The sequence below is a fragment of the Dromaius novaehollandiae genome, chromosome Z (genome assembly GCF_036370855.1).
Source record: "Dromaius novaehollandiae isolate bDroNov1 chromosome Z, bDroNov1.hap1, whole genome shotgun sequence".
NCBI classification, from domain to species: domain Eukaryota; kingdom Metazoa; phylum Chordata; class Aves; order Casuariiformes; family Dromaiidae; genus Dromaius; species Dromaius novaehollandiae.
Genome location: NC_088132.1, coordinates 44606485 through 44628954, shown reverse-complemented (window position 1 = coordinate 44628954; position 22470 = coordinate 44606485). Strand labels below are relative to the sequence as shown.

Sequence of the window (22470 nt, the reverse complement as noted above, 5' to 3'; positions counted from 1 at the left end):
AGTTATCCAAACAGGGCTTCCATCAGAAGAGTCGTGTTGTAGCAGCTTAGGCTTTCTTGCCTCAGTTCCCAGAGGTATTTCCACCCCAAACCCTCATTAAGTCTTCTTTATGCTCATCCCTGAAGTGGGGGGAGAGAGGGGGAAGACACCTCATGAGCATATGCTTACAGAAAGGCTAAAATTAAGAAACAGGAAGGTAGATGAGGGAGCCAGAAGCAGAATTGAGGTCAGTCTTTTCCCAACCAGTGCGAAGAAAATTTCTAGATGTGAAAGCATTCAAAAACAGCTTTCTCTGTATGTGCATGTCTCTCTCCCTGTAATTCTGAAAAGGTCTTTTCATCTCATTAGGTTAAGCTGATTAATAAAAATTCAGCAGTTTGCCCATGGCTCCTTCAGAAGTGGTGAAGCAAGTTGAAAGATGCAGGCGGAAGGTTTTTGTGTTGAAGACAATAAGTGGGATGACTTCTTAAATCCTTCGTTGTCATCCTCCATTAGAGATAAATAGACACCTTGGCTCAAATTCTTCAGATAAACACTACATTGCTACACTTCTTTATTTTCTATTAACCTTCATGAAAAGCTTTAACCCTTCCAAAGTGCAGGGATTTTTGTGTGTGTGTTTTATAATTCACCAAGTAAGTGAAAGCTTTCTCTCATTTCAACAATTAGTTAGACAAGCTGTTGAAAAGACATTACTGAACACCTATCTGAAAAACAGAGGCTGTGAAAAAAATGAATAGTTTGATATTCATAGGTCAATTACTGTATGTTTAGTATAAGAAATGCACTCAAAACTGAAACTGATGGTGCAATTTGAGTATCTTCAAAAACTACAATTGCTTACACAGGGTTTGCAAATAAAATTCTAGAGGTCAGAATTTAAAAATCTGCATAATAAAGTTGAACACTATTACATTTATTTTTCAACTACTATGAATGTTAACTCACCACCTAAGGCCCTAAAGACAAAACAACTTTCCAATTCTCTGTCTGGAAATTGCATTTTATTGTATTCTGAGGTTCTGTTTTATATTTTCAAAATCTGTATTTGAAAAAAATGTCTTTTTTTTCAGTATGTCAGAAGCTGAGTGCTCAAGTAAAAGTTCAGGTTGAGAAATCAGATCACTTTTACTTGTCTCCTAACAAAATGACAGAGCCTTTATAAATGTTAAGTTTATTAAACTTTTTTTAAGCACAAACATCACAATACCTTAATTAACATGAATAAAACCAGCCCTCTACTATTTCATGCTTTTCTAAAGAGAATGCTGCTATGTCTGTGTACTTTAGAGAGGCACCTGAACAGATAGGCACTTGTGCAACACGTTCAGAGTATTTTTTACAAATAATGAATAGAATTTCAGAAGTTTTTTTGAAGAAAAAAAATGACCAATAATAGTAGCGCTCACATATAAATGTAAATATTTGAGTGTGTATCATTCTCCATATTCTCCATCAAGGCAGAGTGCTGATGAATCATACCTGCAGAAGCTTACACAGAGCACCACAAGGACAGACCTAATTTTAAGACTGGACCAATTCTGCTATTCCAAGAGACAGAATTATTACAACTTTTAGTAATAATGCTTGTATCAAATCAGTGACTATTCTGCTCTAGGCATTTACATTTTAAGGAGAATTTGGACTTGTAGCTAACATCCACACAGATCAAATGAGCAATTTCATACTCTGTTTACAAAAATTGCATAAATTACAGTAATTTGAACTTGTAGTTCAGATAAGAGACTATAGACTACAATGGACCCTTATGAACCAGCTGGGTTCATATTTTTATGCCCTACTAAGTAGAACCATTTTAATATTTTATAATGGTGTAATATGCAAAAAAAACTGCACGTTGTAGGCTCTTCATTATAAAGAAGCAATTTTTAGTCCTTCAAAAAGAACTTTTACTGATGCACCCTCCCAAAGGTCGGAGTGAGGTACTGTGGTATTCTGAGAAATATATTACTTTAGCTTGTAGATTTACTGTCATATGCAAGTGTAACAGGTACTCTAATGGGCACACAAAAAACTTTGGTAAGAACTTTTATTCCATTGGTGTAAGTCACCATATAAATCTCCTCAGTGTGTGTAAAAGCAGCAATTCCAGTAATACTTCCCAAGAATAATTGAAACATATCATAATTAAAAAATACAGCTGTATATTGTCCTCTATTTCAGGTCCTATATTATCCTTTCTTTGTAATTAAAATATAGCAGTGAAAAATCAGTATCAGGTTGTGAGAAAAAAAAAAAGTATTGCCCAGAGTACCACTGTCTGACAATGTGTTGTTCTCCAATCTAAACAATCAGTCCTTTATCAATCTGAATGGCAGGTGCACATTTACTCCACTGTGAACTGAGTGGGACCTGCATGTTCTCCCACTCAAAACTGCCAAAGATTTCCATTCCGTTAGATCAGGCTCTGAAGCTACACAAGAACTGCCACGAATAAGTGTGTTTATATCCATCTGTAAATAAATACCTGCACAACCAAGCAAATAATGATTCCTTCATGTGAAATACAACATATACCAAATAACTTATCTTTAATGAGTGAAGGCACCTGGATACTAGAACACTGCAATAAAGGTGTCAAAAAACATTTTTCGTAATCAAGAAAATAGTTGAAGAGAGAACTCATACACAGCTGTAGTGGGAGACATTTGTTTGATATCATACCTGCACAAAATCAAAGATTTTAAATTATGCAACTTCACAGCAGTTGTAACCTGGCCACACAGCACACTGCACTGTAGAAAGAAAAGTTATTCCATATACGCATGTTTAAAGTTAAAAGAAAATCTTAGGGTTGATGCAAGAGAGAGAAGTGTTCCAGTTGTTGCAAAAGCAGTAACTCTGAATTTCTTAAATTTTCCTGCCTGTAAGATATCAATCATAATATTAAATTTGTGTTAGGTGAAAAACAAAGAAGCAAACAAACAAATGAGAAGCAGACGTACATATCCTTTGCTTTATATATATATAAATGGCCTAGACAGAGTCCAGTTACTCTGTTTCCTCATACCAGTTTTACTGAAAGTCACTTTGCATTTGAGGCATACACAAAATTCTTTCTAATGATGTTTAGCTTTTGCAAGTTAGTGTTTGTGAGGCAATGGTTTTCAGTAAAACATATTTTCCAGCTGTTGGTTTAAACTCCAAAGGCAGAAAAAAACATAAGCAATGGTTAAAACCGGACACCTAACATGATGTAAATCTGTTATGTGTTTAAGTATTAGTTCAAAACAAAAAGTTTATATTTACTACATTAAAAAAATCACAAACTCCCCTATCGCGTATCACATCTACAGATGCCTCAATTATGTATTCTGATCTTAGAACAGATAGAGAAACTTGAACAAGATCCGGCAACCAGAATACAATATTTACATAGAGTATTCACATTAGAAAAAAAGTGTTTAGAGGGGAAGAAAAAAACCCTATATAGTTAAACCCAACAAACAGGTTTTATATCCTTAAGTATTCCACACACCAAAATAGTTACCTCTAGCCAAATGAAGATCCTGGTTAACTAAAATTTGATCACATCCCTCTGCAGTAATTTACAATAATGTGCTACCTCATTATTTATCAAAAGTCCATTTTTCTGGCTTTGAAATAGACAGTGCTGTACTATATGAGCTTGAAAAGTAATGCTTTTGCTAGTTATAAGTCACTGTACTTGAAGTTTCTTATCAACAGTACTTTCATATTTTAGATAATTCCTATCCCTGCTTTTACTTCGCTTGCCCCACCCTTGAAGACTGAGTTTCTGCCTGCTCTACTGCTGCTAGAGAGTGCAAGTAAAGCACAGTGCAAACTCATTTCTATTAATGTGGTGTCAAGCACTTCTTCCTAAATAAAGGGCTAGTGCAGAAACAAGATGAATCCTATTCTCATCTGAGGGGCGTAAATAGAATTTGCTTTTATACAGCTCCTTTCATATTCAAAATATCCCAATATGCTTTACAATAATGAGATACACTGCCATTTCCCTAATCTTAAACGCAGAGGGTATGGCTTTGTCTTGCCAATAGGAAGAAAAGGAGGTCATGGCTCCTTTGAAGTTTCCTTATGTCATCTGGGTTGAAGGACAGGAGGGAATGAAGAACATTACTGAGACAAAATACAAGTGAAAGGGATGAGGACAGCTGACCAGTGTGAAATTAATGAGACAGATCTCTCTCACCACATTCAAGAAGTACCTATCTAGAAGCAAAAATGAATCAGAGCAGGAATGATTTTTAAGACTGGCAGCAGCTACAATGCTAATTCTGTTTTTCTTCGAAGGCTTTTTCTGGGGGGGAGGAGGGAGTCAGAAAGCCTGGTGAGATGAATTTTACTTTCATCACAGCAAGTCAGCGATCTATATGCATAGAGAGATTTGATTCAGGTGAGCATAATGTAATAGGCAGTATTACCCATCCATCCAACACAGGTGCTAATCCTGTAAAGAACTGATACATCCTGATAACCTTAGGAAAACAGAAAAGGGGACAGGAGGGTCCTAACAGCTGAAACAGCTCCCCAGCTTGCCTTAGAGAGGGGCTCCATCACCCAGCCAGCACTGGCTAGCAGAAGCTTCTCCAACGAGGACGGATTGGCCTAGGAAAGCACAGTGATCTGCAGTCTGTGTTTTATTGCCAAGCGGTGTTCCCAAATGAGTTAATAAAAAGCCATGGCCTAATTAAACTACATCCCCTGCATCTTGCCCTCCTTCCTGCACAGCCAAGGCAACAGCTACATGCAACAGAATAGCAGCAGTTAAACTCTCCAAAATACTTCATACTACTTCCATATAATACTTCCAGTGAGGGGAAGGGAGCTGCCCAAGATCCACACTCATTGCTTCGCTGTTTATAAGGCATTACAGAATCCTTAGCAGCAGCAGCTGTTCCCAGAAAGGAAAAGTTGGTATCCCATCTTGTCACCATTCCCAAGTCCTACCCAAATAATGCTAAGGCTATCAGCTACGTGTATCTAACATCCCACATAGAGAGAGGGCGGACGATGTTGGACACTCCACTTCTGCAAAGTTTTCTGTAACCCACAGCAAGCTCTTGCCCCTTTTTTGTTGGAGGCTTCCCTTTCCTCTACACCGAGCGGTTAGGCGTTCAGCCGTGCTGGCTGTTTAATTTCCCCCCTGCCTTTCTTCTTTCCTAACGCATGCATACTTCAGCCTTGGCTATGGAGTGCTGGCTGAGGAGGAACAATAGGAGCCTTTCAAGTCATCAGAGGGAGATTTGAGCAAGGCTCAGCTCAGAGACCCAGTCAATATTTACTGCAGTTCGGAGCCACTGTTTTACGCAGAGACCCAGTCAATATTTACTGCAGTTCGGAGCCACTGTTTTACGGCTCCTTCCAAGCGGAACTCACCAGTGGGGAACCCCGAGAGGTTACCCTATTTTAACAAGGCAAAAATGGGGAGGTAAACAGATTACAACCAAAACCACTTTTCCATGGAAATAATCATGGTGAGAGAAAGAACAAAAAGAAAAAAGGAAGACGGAAAGTGAAAGGGGATAGGCAAAGAAGGCACTGAACAGTGCCACAACTTAGGTTTCAAGAATAACTACCAATTTGTAATTAGGAAAGTCATCTTTGCCCTAAAGCTAACAAAGTTTGAAAATCATGTATCAGACTGCTACTATATGCAAATCCAATTAAAGTGACCAACGCAAACGAAATATGGAACAACACTCACCTCATCAACTATCTAAAGCTGTTGTTCTTCTCTTTGCAACACATAGGTTACAGCATGACTACTCATAGATTATAGCAATGCACCTTTTTTGCACAGAAAGATACAACTTTCTGATGTTTAAAAACCACAAGTAAAAACACACTTTCAGGTTATTGAGAGAACAAAGATAGAAAAAGGGTGAAGAATTGACATTTTTCACGTTAAGTACCTAAGTCAAATATAAGAAGTTACTACCAGCACAAACAAATGTTTAACTTCACACATAACAGAAGTACAATAAAATGTTTTTAAATAAGCATTTTTGTAAGTGCCAAGGTTTTTTTTAATACTGCAATCATTCTTCTGTAGAAGAATTCATCCATTTCCAGAAATTTGCAGAACTGCAACAAAAAGCAACACAACCAAATGAAACATCCTAGTGGAAAATTCATACTGTCATTTGTACAACGTTACCCCTTTTTACCCTACTTTTCCGCTTCCTCCCCGTAGCCACCCACACATACAAAAAAACATTTCTGAGAGTGAAGTACAACCAGATTAACAATGATCATTTACCTGTTCAAAATGAAAGGCAGCTATATGATTTTTTTCTTAGAATGGTTGGCATCTTGTCTGAACATGCTTTCCTATGTTTGACTTTTACTGAAAGTTTTGAGTCAGAGAGTCTGACAAGCCACTGCTTAAACAGGAGAAATTACAGCTTTAACTTCAGAAGTGTTGGAATCTTTTGAAAATTGTAGTTTATGTCAGCCCTGGGGTTAAAGGGCATGCAACAGCAGATCACTACCTTTCCCCCCAACTTATTCAGTTTTAAATGCATGGAGGTTTAATTTTTTGAGTTGGTTTGTTTGAGAATGTTGCACTGTTTTACTTACGGCATTTGTTTGATTTTTAAAATTTGCTAACAAATGGGATTCCCAACTGCCTTCCATTCCGGTCTTCTCATTTTAAAGGAAAAACAGAAGTGCTTGCAAGCACCAAAAGAACCCCTAAACACTCAGTATAATTAAAAAAAACACAAATACATCTGCAACAGATATCACACTCATGAATAACTGAGAAATGCTGAAAGCTAACAGCTTTTCCAATGTAGTTCAAAAGAAGAAAGCTATGAGGCTTCCCAGTCCTACGCAAAGAAGTACAGGCTCCTTTATACCAGAACCAGCTTGTAAAAAATATCTCCTACCCACTTTTCATATTAGTCTCCCAAGTCCATACTCAAAGTGAGAATTTTAAGGAAGTGTTACATCAAACCTTAATAAATGGATATATAAACTTTAATAAATACAAAATAAATATGTAACCCAAAACATAGCTAAGATGGAACCAAAAAGTTTTACACATGAAAAGAAACAGTAAATAACAATGGAAAGAGAAGATAAAACAGACTTTGCAAAGTGGTAAATAAGAAGGAGATGGTAAATCTCTCTAGAGAGCTTTAATCATGTTCTATTTTTTAAAATAGCTTTGAAAGGAATAGAAGAGAATGAGGTACAGTGAAGAACTACCCATTTAACAGTTGATACTTACCTCAATCTTTTCTGAACTTCAAAAATAGAAATTAAGACCTCCTCAATAATCCAATAAACTCAATGGGAATTTCATGCAAATATATCACAGCATCTGGCCAGAATATCTGTTAATGCACTATTCCCTTTACCTTTTGTGCTTTAGATAAATATTGCAGAAATACCACTTACAGTCTACTCATATTCACTATGGAATAACACAGAAAAAGATAATTATTAATCCTGTGTTATCACAAATCGGGATATTCCGTATTACCTGGATATTTTCTCAATTGACAGGATAGATTTGTGTAAACACTATTTTTGCTTCTGATATATTATTTCAATAAGAATATTACTGCAGTGATAGGACCAAGAAGTAGATAGTGCAAGAGAAGTTATCTTTCAAACTGATAAATTTGAATGGGATTGTTTCTCAAGCCAAAACCATTAAGAGCACTAAACCCTAACAGAAACCACAGGAAATAGTACTAATCTCCAGTACATTCAATTTAAAACCAAAGAACTATTTCAAGCAGGTATCTCATCACACTTTTGGGACTATGAAACTCCCAAGACTTGCTTTGTCTCTGTCATTTTGATTAACATGTGGAAAGCAGAGGACATTTTTTTCTTAACAGTACATCTTCTCCAATATGAAAAAAAACAAATAATTCATGAAGATTAGGTTAAATCTACCTAATACTGATTCTAATGTAAAAATCAAGTCTTGTAGGCATTCACTGTACTAGTTTTCTGAAGCAAATAACCACACAGAAACAAAGTAGATGCAATCTTTCCTCTTTTCTAAATCCGAACTAAAGAACACCGTGCAAGTCCTAATTGGGCACTGCAACAGTCTGATTTACTCAAAGAAGTCACAAAAGCAAAAGTGCTTCGGTCAATAAAAACTCTAAAACTCTACATCTAAAATAAAGCACTTATGAAACTCTTCCAAATGTTTTGTTCTAAAAGCAGCCATTGTATCAGCAGTAAATCAAGACAGCTAATATGAAAAATGGAAAATGGAGATTTCTTTTTACAGTGGGCTATAAAATGTAGTTCAGTCAGAGACAGGGTCTGAAAAAGTAACATTTATGGGATGCTGTAAATCACAAAAAACTTTTTCTTAAAAAAGCAAACTATCGAGCTTTGCACTAGAAACTGCAAATATGGAGATTCTCTTCATCAAGTGTTCCTGGCAAGTAAGTTTTGTATAATTCAGATACAGAGAAAAGGTTTGCTTGGAATTCAAATGCAGTGAATAGCCACAATATAATGAGAAACAAGCATGATCTACCTCTCTAATTAATTTTCCTTCTTCACCTACACTGTCACTTGTTATGATAATGTGAATCTTAACCTTAATGAGAAATTTCATAGCACCTTGATTAAAGATACTGGAAGTAACAACATTATTTTTATTTTGGTTTATTTTAATGAAGAGTTTCTCTACACTCTCAAAACCCTCAATAAATGTATGGAACTTTTGTTAGTGAAGGGAATAACCTGCCTGCAATACAACTTCTGTACCAAGTGTTAAGAGACTGATTTATATTTCATGTTTTTAAATGAGAATTATGCTATTAAGCATGTTACAAAGTGATGTTCTCTGCAGGAAGTGTTCCTGCTATTTTTGTAAATGGAGCTTGTCTGGAGACTATTTAAGACATACATACACTCTTCAGTAACACTGTGTATGCATCCTTTCAAAAGGTCTGTGAACTCAACATAATAAGGCTGTTGAAAATTTACAGAATTTTTTGAAAAAATAAAAAAATCAACTTCAAATAAGATTTTTAAAGATTTCTGGGATCCTTTAAGGCAACTCGCTCCAAATATATACAAATAACACTAAATTAGACCCACTATTCTGCAATTGCATCTACCAACACAAAGACTACAAAGCATGATGTGACTTCAAGCATACGCACAATGGACACAGTTTAAGAGTTAGAGTGTTAATATTTTTATGATGCTCAATTTTAAGAAAAACAGGTTTATTTCACTAACATCTGTCTTTTCAAATTAAACACACATTCCATTTCCTGCAAGTTGCGTCTTCGTCTCATTACATTATATCTCATAGCCACTAGGCATCAGCAAGTCCACTGGAAATCAAAAATTTAATACTTGAAACACCATTAAATGAAATGCTTAAAGACAAATTGCCCTGTTATTCTCCTAGCAGCCTCAAGATACAGTTTACAGGCCACAGGACAAGAATCCCTGCTCACTATTTTGGTAAACAGGTAAAAAAATTTCATGGCTTATATATTAAACAGTTTATATTTGCAAGGAGAACTAGCATTCTGTGACAAAATAGAAACCCACACTCTCCTGAATATAGTGTTTTAAATATTACCATGAAGAAGCAACTCTATCATACCTGGACATTCACAAGATCCATCTGGTTCTTAAAGAATGTCTTATCTAGGATAGAGCAGTATAGTGCTTTGGAAAATACGTATCTGTTAATGTAGTTTTTGTATGACTATAGCTGATTAACTTCATTTTCACTATCTCAACTCTATGATTTTTTTTTCCAGCATATGTGAAATTTTTGTACACAGTATATGGTGTATATGAAGTCTTGCTACTCTCTGCTAACCACGTATAATGATATCATTCTTGAACCCGCTGATGGCAAAGTAATTACTTATTCCACTAGGTTTGCTTTTACCCCCTCAGCCCCTCCAAGATAAAGGTCCCAAATCTTAAAAAAAAAGTTAAAAAAAAGTTAAAAAAAAGTCAGTCTAAGGAATTATTTGGAATCAATCGTACAAACACCAATACACATATATAGTCCCACGCTGCTGTGTAAATTCATTAGATTAGACTGACACAGAATGTGAGGCCCCACAAAAAAATACAAGTCTAACTACTAAAATTCTTATTCACGAGCTATATCATAAAATTGTGAATACAAGACACTACCACCCAAATCAATAAAAGAATATATTTTTTATTTCAATTGAGTTGGATCTAAACACTGCCTAAAATGCTGCAATAATAAAGCACAAAATGATGGGATTAAAAAAAAAAGTCCAACATTAGATCTTATCACATCTACTGACGCATACAACACGAACGAACATATATGCAAACACCACTGATTAGCACCCACCAATTCCTCTTGATTTCAGCAACTTTTAAAAATGAGGATATTTATTTACATTGCTTTCCTTAATCCATTTTAGGGACTATTTTTTGAAATGTATTTAAGTACACAAAAGCATAAAAAGAAATACAGTCAAAGAGAGTTAGGTACCAGGCAGCCTCAAAAATCCCACACGGCTCTTCCCTGCATCTCTAGGTGCCTAAACATCTTCAAAATTCTGCCTCTTCAACATAGATGCTTTCTTATATCTGTGGGCTACAAAAATGTCAGTAAAATATTCATCCTACAGGCTAAAGAAAAAACATTAGTAAATATTAGTGTGACAGATGGACTTTACTCTCTCAATGTCTTTCCAGAAAGCAGCCTACAGATATTTCACTCTCCAATTAGGTACCTATACTTACATTTGAAAATGTTTGCGTATTGATAAACAGAACTAGCAAACTTTCACTTAAGCCACTACTGCCACACCCCAAAATCTTAACCTTCGGCTTTCACTGCAGATGGTCTGCGTGCCCTGGGTTGAAAACAGAAAAAAGGTGTACCCGCATACTAATCCAAAAGAGCTAGCTGCTTTCATTCAGCCTCTTTATCAAGTTTACTATGCAGGACACAAGCAAAAGCATACAAAGGATAAGATGATTTGCACCCACTTAATAAATGCAGGCAAATACCAGCTTTGATCCCAGCAATTTTATTGGAAAGCTCAGTTCACCAGAAAGTGTGCAACAGAGAAAGAAAGGGAAAAGTGAGTGAAATGCAGAAGGAAAAGTGTATGCAACTTTGGCATAAGTGAAGGGAAAAATAAAACCCTAGAATTAAGGTCTTTTGAAGGCAGGAATAATAAACTTCCAAGCAAATGTCACTTCACTATGACTGAATTTCCCCAATTGGGTATTGTATATATATAATTTTATATATATAATTATTAGGCACACACTTTCCATGTTCTTTCCCCCCAAAAGCAGAGCTGACAATGGTGACAGCAGAGTGTGTAATTAGTTTTTATTGTTCCCCTGACAGCCATAGCTCTGCAAGGACCCCTTGCCTTTTCCATTGTAAATGTTATGGAAAAATACACTAATGACAGGCGTTTAATTATGGGCACAGCAACCATGATGGGAGCTGTGCCAGAAGTGATTGGCAGCTTTGGATACCAGATATTCACAGCAATGGTTCTTTCTCTCCCATACCTTGTAACCCAAATTATTGAAGATGTTAGCTTTTAAAGTATCTTTTCTAAAGCTTCGCTTATTGGTAATGGATGTTGTTACTAATAACCAATACCTTAAAAATAGCAGGAATTATAAATAGACAAATTGGGCTTTTTGCTCAGAAGTAGCATGAGTGTTTTGAAAGAGCTCTATCCACTGACAATGCCATCAACATAAAAGAAAATCCTACCAACTCAGGCACACAGTTGACATTTTTATTTGATTTCTTTTTTAAAAATTACACAGATGTATAAACAAAAAGATGTTATGTCCCCTTAACATATTCGTATTCAATATTTACAATAAACTGTCCCACATTCGACTATAGCTGCTGAGGTGCTTTTTCGCCTGATTAATTAGCAATTGGGAGACACGCTTTTTGGCAGCTTTTGTATCCCTATTATTTCTTCTGGTTTGGCACAAAAACACTCTTTTGATAGCACCACTATTTGTACTGTACCCCGCTTAGTGATGGATCACTAATTTTTAATAAACTAATCCCCAAGAGGACTATAAAAAGATGTATAAGTGTATTGAAGCAATAACTGTAAACAAATACAAAAAAGGGAGGAAAAGAGCTGTTGCAGTACATAAAATATTAGGTCTTTTCCAGATTATGCATGGAGAGCCCATCCAGGAGATCACATGTAGTCTGAAGACAGGGGTCTGAATTGGCTTTTAACTACTTGATCCAAATCTCTGCCTTCATCTTTAAAAAGCTTTAGTGACTAGCTAATGTGGATGTGCATTTTCCTTGAAGAATGCTATATTTGAATGTCCCTTTGCTGTTTCTCATCCCTCCCCCACCACCATATGAATGAAATTACTCTGTGAAGCAGATCTCTATGAAGAATGACCACTGAATTCTGGACCAAACGGTACTAAGTCTATGTAGCAGTCACAAATCCCTGGCTAAAGCGAACAAAGCAACATTATTCCTAAATGGTAAGTTTGGGAATTTAGAAGTAAAGCTGTCTGGCTCTAAAGTGGAAACTTGCAAATAGCTGCAGAGTCAATGTTGGCTCTCCATCCCCCATCCAGCTGGCTCTCATATCAGTAACTTCAAAAATGCAGTTTGCCATTATGGTGGCTTAAGGCACTTTATGTGGCAGCGCAATGACCATGCTGTGTGTGCATGTCAGAAGGTCAATACTTTCAAATTCCAGAGTCTCTCTTTATTTCCTTCTTTTCTGAAAACAATGGGAAAGAGAGTAGGATTGATAGCTCCTACTTTGTTAGCTCCTGCTCACCAAACATGTGAGAATAAATGTCCTGCCTGTATGAATACATAACTGTTTTTTAAAATTGGTATCAATTAAAAAAATTGCAACTGCTTTTTTGCTTAGCAACAAAATTAGTGAATTTCTTTAGAACAGTTTTTACAACTCTAGAGAAGCCAGCATCACTGTTACTAAACCCGCTCAGCAGTCCTTACCTAACACTGATGATCTAGCCTATTAGCCCAACAACTGTGTCACAAAGATCATCATCAAATCTACGAGTAGTTGAAATACTTATTTTATCTCCTCACAAAAAAAGAAAAAGTCTGTATTTTGTTTACACAGCACCAAAACCAAAAAAAATTAACCATAGAGAGATCGGGGATTTTTTTTTGTTTAGTTTTGATGCAATGACTTAGAATATTTTCAGCTCCAGTTTCAAAGGCAAAGACTGAAATAAAATATTCAAATTTATTTATAAAATTAAAACAAATGCAAATTAAAAATAAATTAAAACCCTGTGTACAATAATAGTATCATAATAAAAATTAATATACAGTCCTTAATGGTTCCCCATATGATTAAATCATGGGATTTTATGGTATAAGAAATGTGCGCAGAGGGAAGGAAGAAGTTCTTCTAAACCATAATCTGAATATGAAAAATACTACTTTGAAGTCCACAAAAGCAAAACTGTACTGTTTCACTGCTGCTCACTAGGGAAAGGCCGTGACGCTCACCTAGTACTGATGAACAACTCACATGCAACGTGAATATGCCCGCCACCAGACGATATGCACCCACAAGCAAAAACTGAAATAATCTGGGCAGGAAAAGTTATATTCTTTTAATGAATAAAGAATATCAATGCTACACAGTGAAGATTAATTATGGCATGAAAACACATTCTATTAAAATATGCATCTTTTTAATAGTCATGAGGCCAGATATTAATTATGAGAAGGGAACAAAAACACGTTTAAGCAGACACTCAGAGTCACAGAAGACATATCTCACATTCCCATTTTTTACCTCATCAGATGATTCTCAAGCAAACCATTTCCTCTCTGCACTCCCGCATCATTTCATTATTGTCATTAAGAACTAAATAGGGTGCATATCAAATAAAACAGCTCTAAGTGTCTGATGAAAACAAAACAAACAAAAAAAGTCAAGTGACTCGGTGATAAACATGCAGTAAAGATTTTTATTGCAGTAATTATTATTGAACAGTTCCTTATTGAATTAATATGCCAATTTAATGTCAGAAAAGAAAATGTAAAAAGTAAAATTTAACTAATACTGTACTTACAGGCTTTGCCAGATTAAAAGCATTTTTCCACATCTTCTACCAGCATGGATAGGTAAATTCTTCCACCAGATTACAGCACAAGTGACAGAATAAGAATTATAATCTTCAAGGCTTTTCAAGTGAAAGCAGCCGAATTGAAGAATTTGCTATAAGAAGTTGGTATTAGCAATTCAAGCAGATCTTGCTAATTAACAGGACTCCTGCATATCTTATTGTTAGTTGATTTATTTTGATATAATTTTTAATGGTCATTCATTTAAACAGAAGAACGGCCACAAAACTCTTAGCATGCCAGTTAACAGAACATGTGCATCAAACAAATACTTCCTCTACATTTTGCAGCAAAAATAAACAAACTCATTTTCTGATGAAACTGGGATCTATCGATGTATTTTTATCAACCTGTCAATAATAAAATACAAGGGATAACCCCACACAAAAAAGGAGGTGGTTATTTGTCTTCTATTGGAAACCACAGCATCCTATAGGAGCAAAATACAATCTCAGTCTTGGCGGAACAGCATCCTTTTATTGAATCTTGAAATAATTCATTTTAACACAAATTTTTAAATTGCGTAGGAGTGGGAATTTGTGGTTTTGTAATGTAACAATTTTTGCTCCGTTTCTTAAAAATGGGGATTTCAGACACCTATGTATGTTTGTGCACTATAAACTGCTACCCACCATTTTAAATGAGCTCAACTACAATCTAGCCTGTAGAGAGAACAATGAATAGGGAGAATGCAAAAATGCCAGGAAGACTTCTAAGATGTGAAGGAGTCTATTCTTCCAGTCAGCTACGCTGAAGTACATTACAGTACTAGGGTTTACTCACAATAGCTGTAATATCACCAGAAAGCAGTTTCAATAACTTGTCTGTTTATTTTAAACCAAACGTTTCCATTTCATTATGTTGGTGTGCTGCTGACTGACTACATTTTAAGCTTAAGTGCAAAGAAAACTTAAACAAAACAGAACCCTTTATTCTCAACAGTGAATTACACCATTCAGAAACACTGGAAGATTAGATTAATCATGAGGCTAAAGACATTTTTTCAAAACAATGCTCAGAACTGAAGAGCAGAGCAAAGAGTGATTACAGGAAGCAAATCCCAGTTCCGCAATATTTCTCTTTGCATTAAAAAATATAAAAGACAAACACTGAGCCAAAGCAAGAGAGGCACATTTCACAGCCATGGAGGAACTACTGTCTACTCCTACTTCTCCAGAAAAGGTTGTATCTTTGTTAGCATTTTCTCTAAGGCGATGTACAGCTTCACAGCACTGCAAACGCCAAATGACCAGCCTACTTTACGTGCTTTCTAAAAGTCTAATATTTCAACAATACAGCACAATGCCCAGTGATAGACTGTTTTAGGAATAAGCAGTAACAAGGTATTTTAATTAGCACTGAGAGTTCTCAAAACACATGCCTGCAATCGTCTCTGTTTCCTTTTACATCTGCCTGCTTGCATCTCTACCTACCTACCTACCTACCTGGGGACTACTAGCGTGCACAATGGGAAGACTGCCGAGAATTAAAACACAGATTCTACAAATACTTCTTTTTCAATTTTTGACTTAAAAAAAAAGACTTTTGCTGGAAGAAGGGGGCTGGACTATTCATTTTGGAAATTTGTAAGACTTCATTAATTTAAAAACGCCATTTTTGAGATTTTTTTTCACACAACAGTTATGATTTACTCTACCCCACACCACCTTCTAATGACACATTTCAATGTGTACATGCATATATATATATATATGAATGTATACTACATATGCCTCTCTGTAAGACTGCAAAGACCATAACTCCTAAGAGACTAATTGCATTCATTCATTTTCTCAGCCCAGCATGAAGCTGGTAGATTGGTGGGATCATAGCAACAGGGGAGAGAAAGAAAGGCTCATCTTTATCTGTCCCTCTCCAAAAGGACATAGGGCTAGTGGGAAGAATGCAGTGAAGCGTCTTCACTATGCGCTTTTGGAAAAGATTTAATAAGAAGAATTTCACGATGACCATTTACTACTTTACAAGGTGCCTTTCATATGAAGGTGGAAGCCAATGAAACTGCTGTTCTTTGTGTAGTTTTTTTCATAGAACATTTCAAAATGTTTCAAAAATTCACTTTTAAAATAAATACCAGTAACCTTTTGGAGACTCAAGGTGTTAGTGAAACTATTAAAACCACAGAAAGTAGGTGTAGCAAACTGAAGGCTCTGCGCCTGATCTTTAATTACAAGATATATATACGTCAGAGATTTTTTGCTCTCAGAGCAAGCTGCCAGGTACAACTCTCTCAAATTACAAGATATACTTATCTAAAAATAAAAACTAAAAAAACCACCCAGGTACTTAAGGCATTATTGCTTCCCTTGACATTTAAAAACTATCTGGAAGACCAAAATCAAAGTAAATGCCTTGATTTTGGCACAATTTGTCCCCAGCTAATTTCAATTCCTTAGCTGTTTTTAACATAAGCAACTGCCTTCTTCCCATTCCAACCACTTCTACATGACTTCCCTTATCCTTGTACATAGGCATAACTATTTCAAGATCAAAAGCAAACAAACAAAAGCAAACAAAAAGCAACCACATGACCTGAGCATACACAGGCAACATGACATGGTGAAATTAGCAAACGCATATTGAATAATGGGAAGATAGTTAGACATCCACCCGCTTGCTCCTGGGTAGTGCTGAGCGTGCCTCAGCAGGCACTGTCAGGGCTGCTGAAAATGGGTCTGTGCCTTCGGCTGGTAGAGGGAGGCACTCAAGTACTCGCATTCATCTGCACAACTATGACAGAACTTGAGTATTTCAGATTGTCCTTTAGTGAAGACGGATGCTTTTCCAAACCAGAACATACCCGACCTCAGAATTCACCTAAGTTTACACATCCAGGTTGAAAAATTCTGGTCTCTGCACAGAATTTTCAGCAGCATTAAATCGTTTTTCTACCTGCGGCTCCCATCTCAAGTGTCTGTCTTAACAAGAACTCCAGCAATGCTGATCAAATTATGGTACCCAACTTAATGGAAACTAACCAGCAAAAACAGAAATGATTTTGCTGAATTATATTCTCTAATTACCAGGGGATTTATTGATGGTTTTAATCCACATAAATACAGACATGCAAAAAACATATCAGCATCCTATGTCTTTCCAATCATTCTCTTGTGGATGTAATTTTTCTTGATTTTTCTTGTATAAGATACAGCCAAACGTAATAATACTCCTAACAAAAAATATTTGTCTTCGTGAATGTACAGGTTTGGCCTCTATATATGACCAAAAATTAGACTTGAAATGCAAGTATCTTGAAACCAGTAACAATTTCTAAAGCTACATAACCTGCCATTGAAATAATTTATAGGGGAGATACCCGGATAGAAACTGTAATCTTGAAGCACAATCCCACAAGCAGTAAAATGTAGTAATAATTACCACAGGTAGTTCAAGCTGAACTTTGACAAGGTTATGAATAGTAGCAAGTGCTAAGGAAGTAAACAGCTTCAAAATTTGGCCCATTTTGACTGAATTCTAATTACAAGGACACCAGTAATCAGGATCAAAAGCATATGCTGCATTACCAAACAAACTCTCACAACCATCCTAGGTGTTGGACTCAGAGGCAGGGCTATGACAAGAACAGTTTGCTCTCCCGTGTAAGGACACGTATGCAGACAGTGATGAAAGGCTAATGCACTTTAAGGTCATAATCAGAATTTATCAGCACTTAAGTCTATGGCTACATAAACAAAATATATTAGAACACATTTTCAAGCTTACTTGATGAATAATTGTCAATCCACAAAAAAGGGATAAAACATTCTTATTTTATGCCACCTCAAAAGCCTAATACCTAGACATAGCTCATTTGGAATCGGACTACGGCACTTACGATACTTGCGTGTAGATAATTAAACGCATAACAGAAAGAAGGCACAAGAATATTTAAAACATTTCTCAAAACAGATTTAGGGTCTAAATATATATGACTGTTTCTGTCACTCATACATATGAACAATAACGAACATCGAACACTTTTTAATTATTCTAGCAGAACTTTGGCAACTATTCAAGAAATGTCATATTAACTCTATTTTTAGGGAAATATTCTTCACACCAGGAGCACTTACCAAATTGGGCCACTCATCAATTTGCTAATAAGTCTTTTAATACGGATGAGCGTTATATATATTTCAACAAGTTCCTGAAGTTTCCTACCTAAAAAATTCATATACAGCATCACATCGGAGGGGAATATAATCATTATTAAATTCTTCAAAGTTTTTAAGAAACTTAATTTTAGGTCGCCTTTCATCACTTTCAACATTTCTTTTTTTTTTTAACTGAATTCATTAGTTCTACATAGGTTTGTTAATTTTGAATAAATACAATAAAGAAAGTAAGCTAAAGCACAATGGCCACATTAGTGGTTAAAGAATTACAGCAAATTTGTCTTCTAATTTCAAGCAGTTATCACCAAGTAAGCATACCTATGTACTTCTGTGTGTGTAAAAAACACACAGTCCGGCTCTTCAGTCTACCTCTGAAAGCAGATAAATCACTGCAAAGTTATTGCTACAGCACTAGTAGATAAAATCTTTGCTAACCGAAGAGAATCTTCCTTTGACTTAAGGTACTGGCAAAAAGAATTCAAATTAGAAATGTCTTTTTTCTTCAGGTCTTTTACATCTCATCTGCCAGGTGTTTGCCTGCTTTCCTGTAGTGATCATGTAACTTGAAAGGCACACAAAAGCTGGCCAACTGTATAAAACAAAGGAAAAATATATCTGTACTCTGCTCTTTCTCATATTTTTAACTCATGGATAAATATGACATATCCAAATAGACACTTTCACTGTGAGAGCACAGTGCCTATTTTAAGACAGCAAGAAAGTGTTTGTTTTTAAAAGAGAAGATTTTTTTTAAAATCTTGTAATTAACTGTTCCTCTAGTGTTTGGAGGAATAACAAAACTAAGTTTTCTTTGCAGTCTGCTGATGTTTAAGATTTGACTAAGAAAAGGTTTCACTTACTGTAATAAAACAGCATTAAACTTACTGAAATCCTTACAGATCCATTCAATGCATAACACTTTCTGACTAGATACACATTGCTCGTACCTTCGACTACCTTTACCTACATGTATGCAGTTGATGCATAACCTCATCACATACAGGAAAACAGAAGTTAAAACCTTGAATAGAAGGTTATTTTTTGAAAGGCTTTATTTTTAACTGCTACACTAACAGCACCTGGAAACGATTTAGTAAAACCTGATTCTTTCAGCAATCCTCCTTCTGCACAGTGTGATTTGCAAATACTACTTTATTTTTTTTTCCGGCAGTTGTATTTCAGCTTGTCTAACAACAACAGCAAAATCTCTACTCGGACAAACGAGCGATTTTTTGAGAGGTATGTATGTTCTTTGATGTGTGATGTGCAACTTTTCTTCTTATTCATGCTGAACAATGTTTTTTCAAGTCACGCATAGGCAACGGGAGGAAAATGTAGAGAAAGGCATTTAGAATTATAAATTCCTGTCATTCCCAACCATCTTTGTTATTTTGCATAAGCCGTTTTTGCTTCAAGGTTTTTGTGCCAACTACGTGTAAGCGAAGAGTTACCACCACACGGCCGCAGCGTACCGAGGCGCTGGGCGGACTGGCCAACTCCGGGCACTTGGAAATCCTGCCTCTACGCTCCGGCATCACCTATTTTAAAGCCATGCTGGAATACCAAGTAGAGCAGTTTTCTGCAGGCAACACGGATCTATTAAAAAACATGACCTGTGACAAAAATCAATGTGCTAATCTCAAACCAAACAGCAGTATCAGAAGCATAAAACAGAGATAACCTAAGATAAAACGTCCTCAAATTTACTTAAACTAGCTTGACAGGTTTAAAAAAAAAAAAAAAAAAAAAAAAGTCCGCTCACACGCATTTTAACGAGGCAAAAAAAAAAAAAAAACCCACAATACGCAGGTGACTTTTTACCCGAACACACGGACACCATGCGGAACGGGGCTGCGATTTTCTGAGCGTGAAATCCGGGGAAATTCCGGAAAAATTCAGCGCAGCCCCCCCGCTCCAAGGAGGTCCGCCCAGCAGCGCGCCGAGCGCGGGGCTCGCAGACCCGGCGGAGCCGCGGCCGCGGGGCGGGCAGCGCGGCCCGGCGGGGAGGGCGGCGAGCAGCGCTCCCGCCGCGCCCACCTACCTCGTCCTGCCGCCGCCGTCCCGCCCGCCCCGCGCGGCGCGGCGCTCCCGCCGCCGGGCTCCCCGGGGAAGGGCGGCGCTGCCCGGCCCCGCGCCGGCCCGGGGCAGCCGCGCGCTGCGGGGCGCGGAGGGGGAGACGCGGCGCGGGCGGCCCCGGCCCGCCGGCTGCAGCGCCGACCCTGCAGCACCGACACGCAGGGAAAAGTTTGCCGCCGCCTCGCCGACGGAGCGGTTTCCGCAGTTCGCCGCCGGCAGCGGGCGAGCGCCCGGCGCTCGGGCAGCAGGGCGCCGGCCCCGCGCCCCCCGCCCGGCCGCCCCGCGTACCTGGGGTTGGTGCTGTTCCAGTAGACGGCGTAGCGGTCGGCCACCGCCTTGGCGCCGGGCTCCTGCCCGCGCACGCACACCCACAGCGCCGCGGCCGCCAGCAGCAGCATCTCCACGTGCAGCATCGCGCCGGGCGAGCAGCGGCGATGCGGGAAGGGGCCCAGCTGGGGGGGCAAGCGAAAAGCAGCGAGACGCGGGCACACGCCGGCGCCGCGCCGCAGCGAGCCGAGGCCGCCTCCCGCCGCAGAGGGGCAGCGGCGCGGTAGCGCGGTCCGCGGCGCTCAGGGAGCCTCACCCCGGCAGGGGCCGGCGGGAGCCGAGGCGCGGAGCGGCGGCAGGCGGCGGGCGGCGCTCATTCACCGGGAGTCCCGTGCGGAGCCCACGGCGAGACATGCACCGGGCCCCCCCGGGCGCGGCGGGCGAGGGGCGCCGCTGCGCCGCCGCCGAAGAGCGGCCGCGGAGGCGGCGCTGGCGCTAGCGGCGCGGCCGGGTGCGCGGCCCCCGGGCGGGGGGCGGCGGGGCGCGGGGGGCCGCGGCCGGGGGGGGAGCAGCGCTTCGCAGCGGGAGCCCGCGGGGGGTCCTGGCAGTGTGTTAAAGGCAGCCGGACGGGCGACGGGCGAGAAGTACCAGCGGCTCGGAAAGTACAAAGTTTGTGTCTTCCTTCCTCGCCCTCCGCCCCCCGGAAAAAAAAAAAAAGAAAAGAGAAAAAACAAAGCGAGGGGGAGCAGAAACCCTGAGGAGTTTGTCTGCTGCGCTGATGGAGTTGGGGAGCCTGTTCTGCAGCACGCAGAGTGTCTTGAAGGAGACTTTGTGGAGTGGTTTTCTTGTCCTTCCTGTTCCTGGGCGGTGGATGCACCAAGGACTGAGCAGCAGCAAAGGCGGAAAAAAAAGCAACGAAAAAAAGAGGCCAATCCAAGAAATATTGCGGCGTGGAAACCAAGGAGATGGGGAAAAATGTTCTATGAGAGGGCGTGCAGAAGAGCAAAACCCCGGAGAAGCGGACGATCAAGCCTGCCAACTCCGCCGGCGGTGCTGGTGTCGGCGCGCCTCTCCTGCACAGGGCGCGAAGGCAGCGACGCGGCGAGGTGCGGGAATCGCCGGCTGCAGCCGCGCGCAGCGTCTCTGTGCTCGAGCCGGGTCCAGTCCCAGGAACATCAACTTCTGCGGAAGGACAGAACAGTTTGAGGGAGCAGGGAGGGGGTGGGCGAAGAGGAATCCACCCCTCAGATGACTACATAAGGAGATCGAAAAAAATCCCCACTTCTTCTTCTTCTCGGTCTTGCCCGACAGCTGCTCCCCTTTTCCCTCTGAAGCAGCAGCAAGAGCAGCAAGGAAAAATATACCACGCCAGCAGGCAAATAAATAAACTTGAATGCAGCGGCAGGCAGGGAGGGATCGTAAAGAGCGACGAGGATTGGAGGGGCAAAAGTCAGTTTTGCAAAAAAAAAAAAATGCTTTATGGGAGGAAAAAAAAATCTTTAAACAGTCACGCCCCCTTTTGCAATGACCGGTTCCTTCACGGCGTGCAAATCCGGCAGCAGCAGCCTAGGAGAACCTCGGCGCGCCGGGTGCCGCCGTGCACGCGCGTGTGCAAGGGGCCGCGGCGGCGGCAGGGCGCAGCGCGGTGCACACGCACACATGCATGCACACGCGTGTGCGGCCGGGCGGGCTCTGGCGGCGGGTGCGTGCGAGGGCTGGCGGCGCGGAGGAGGCGCAGCAGCCAGCTCGCGGCACGGGCGCTGCTGCTTGATCATGTGGGATTTTTGCATGCAGTTTACTTGGGAAAGGGGGAGATTTGCCGGCGCAGCCAGTCAGGGCACAGCCTGCTGTTTGCTT

The 22470-nt window shown here is 39.4% G+C and overlaps 1 protein-coding gene across 2 annotated transcripts in view; it reads right to left on the bottom strand.

Annotated features, from left to right (window-relative positions):
* LOC135325101 (ephrin-A5) overlaps positions 1-22470 on the bottom strand; it is a 212049-nt gene extending 189579 nt beyond the window's left edge. The window contains exon 1 of one of the 2 annotated variants that reach the window (XM_064502602.1): positions 20635-22470. In XM_064502602.1, coding sequence (XP_064358672.1) covers positions 20635-20759 — 125 coding nt within the window. In that variant the 5' untranslated portion in view covers positions 20760-22470. The remainder of the gene's footprint in view (positions 1-20634) is intronic. The other variant, XM_064502601.1, reaches the window with a different exon arrangement.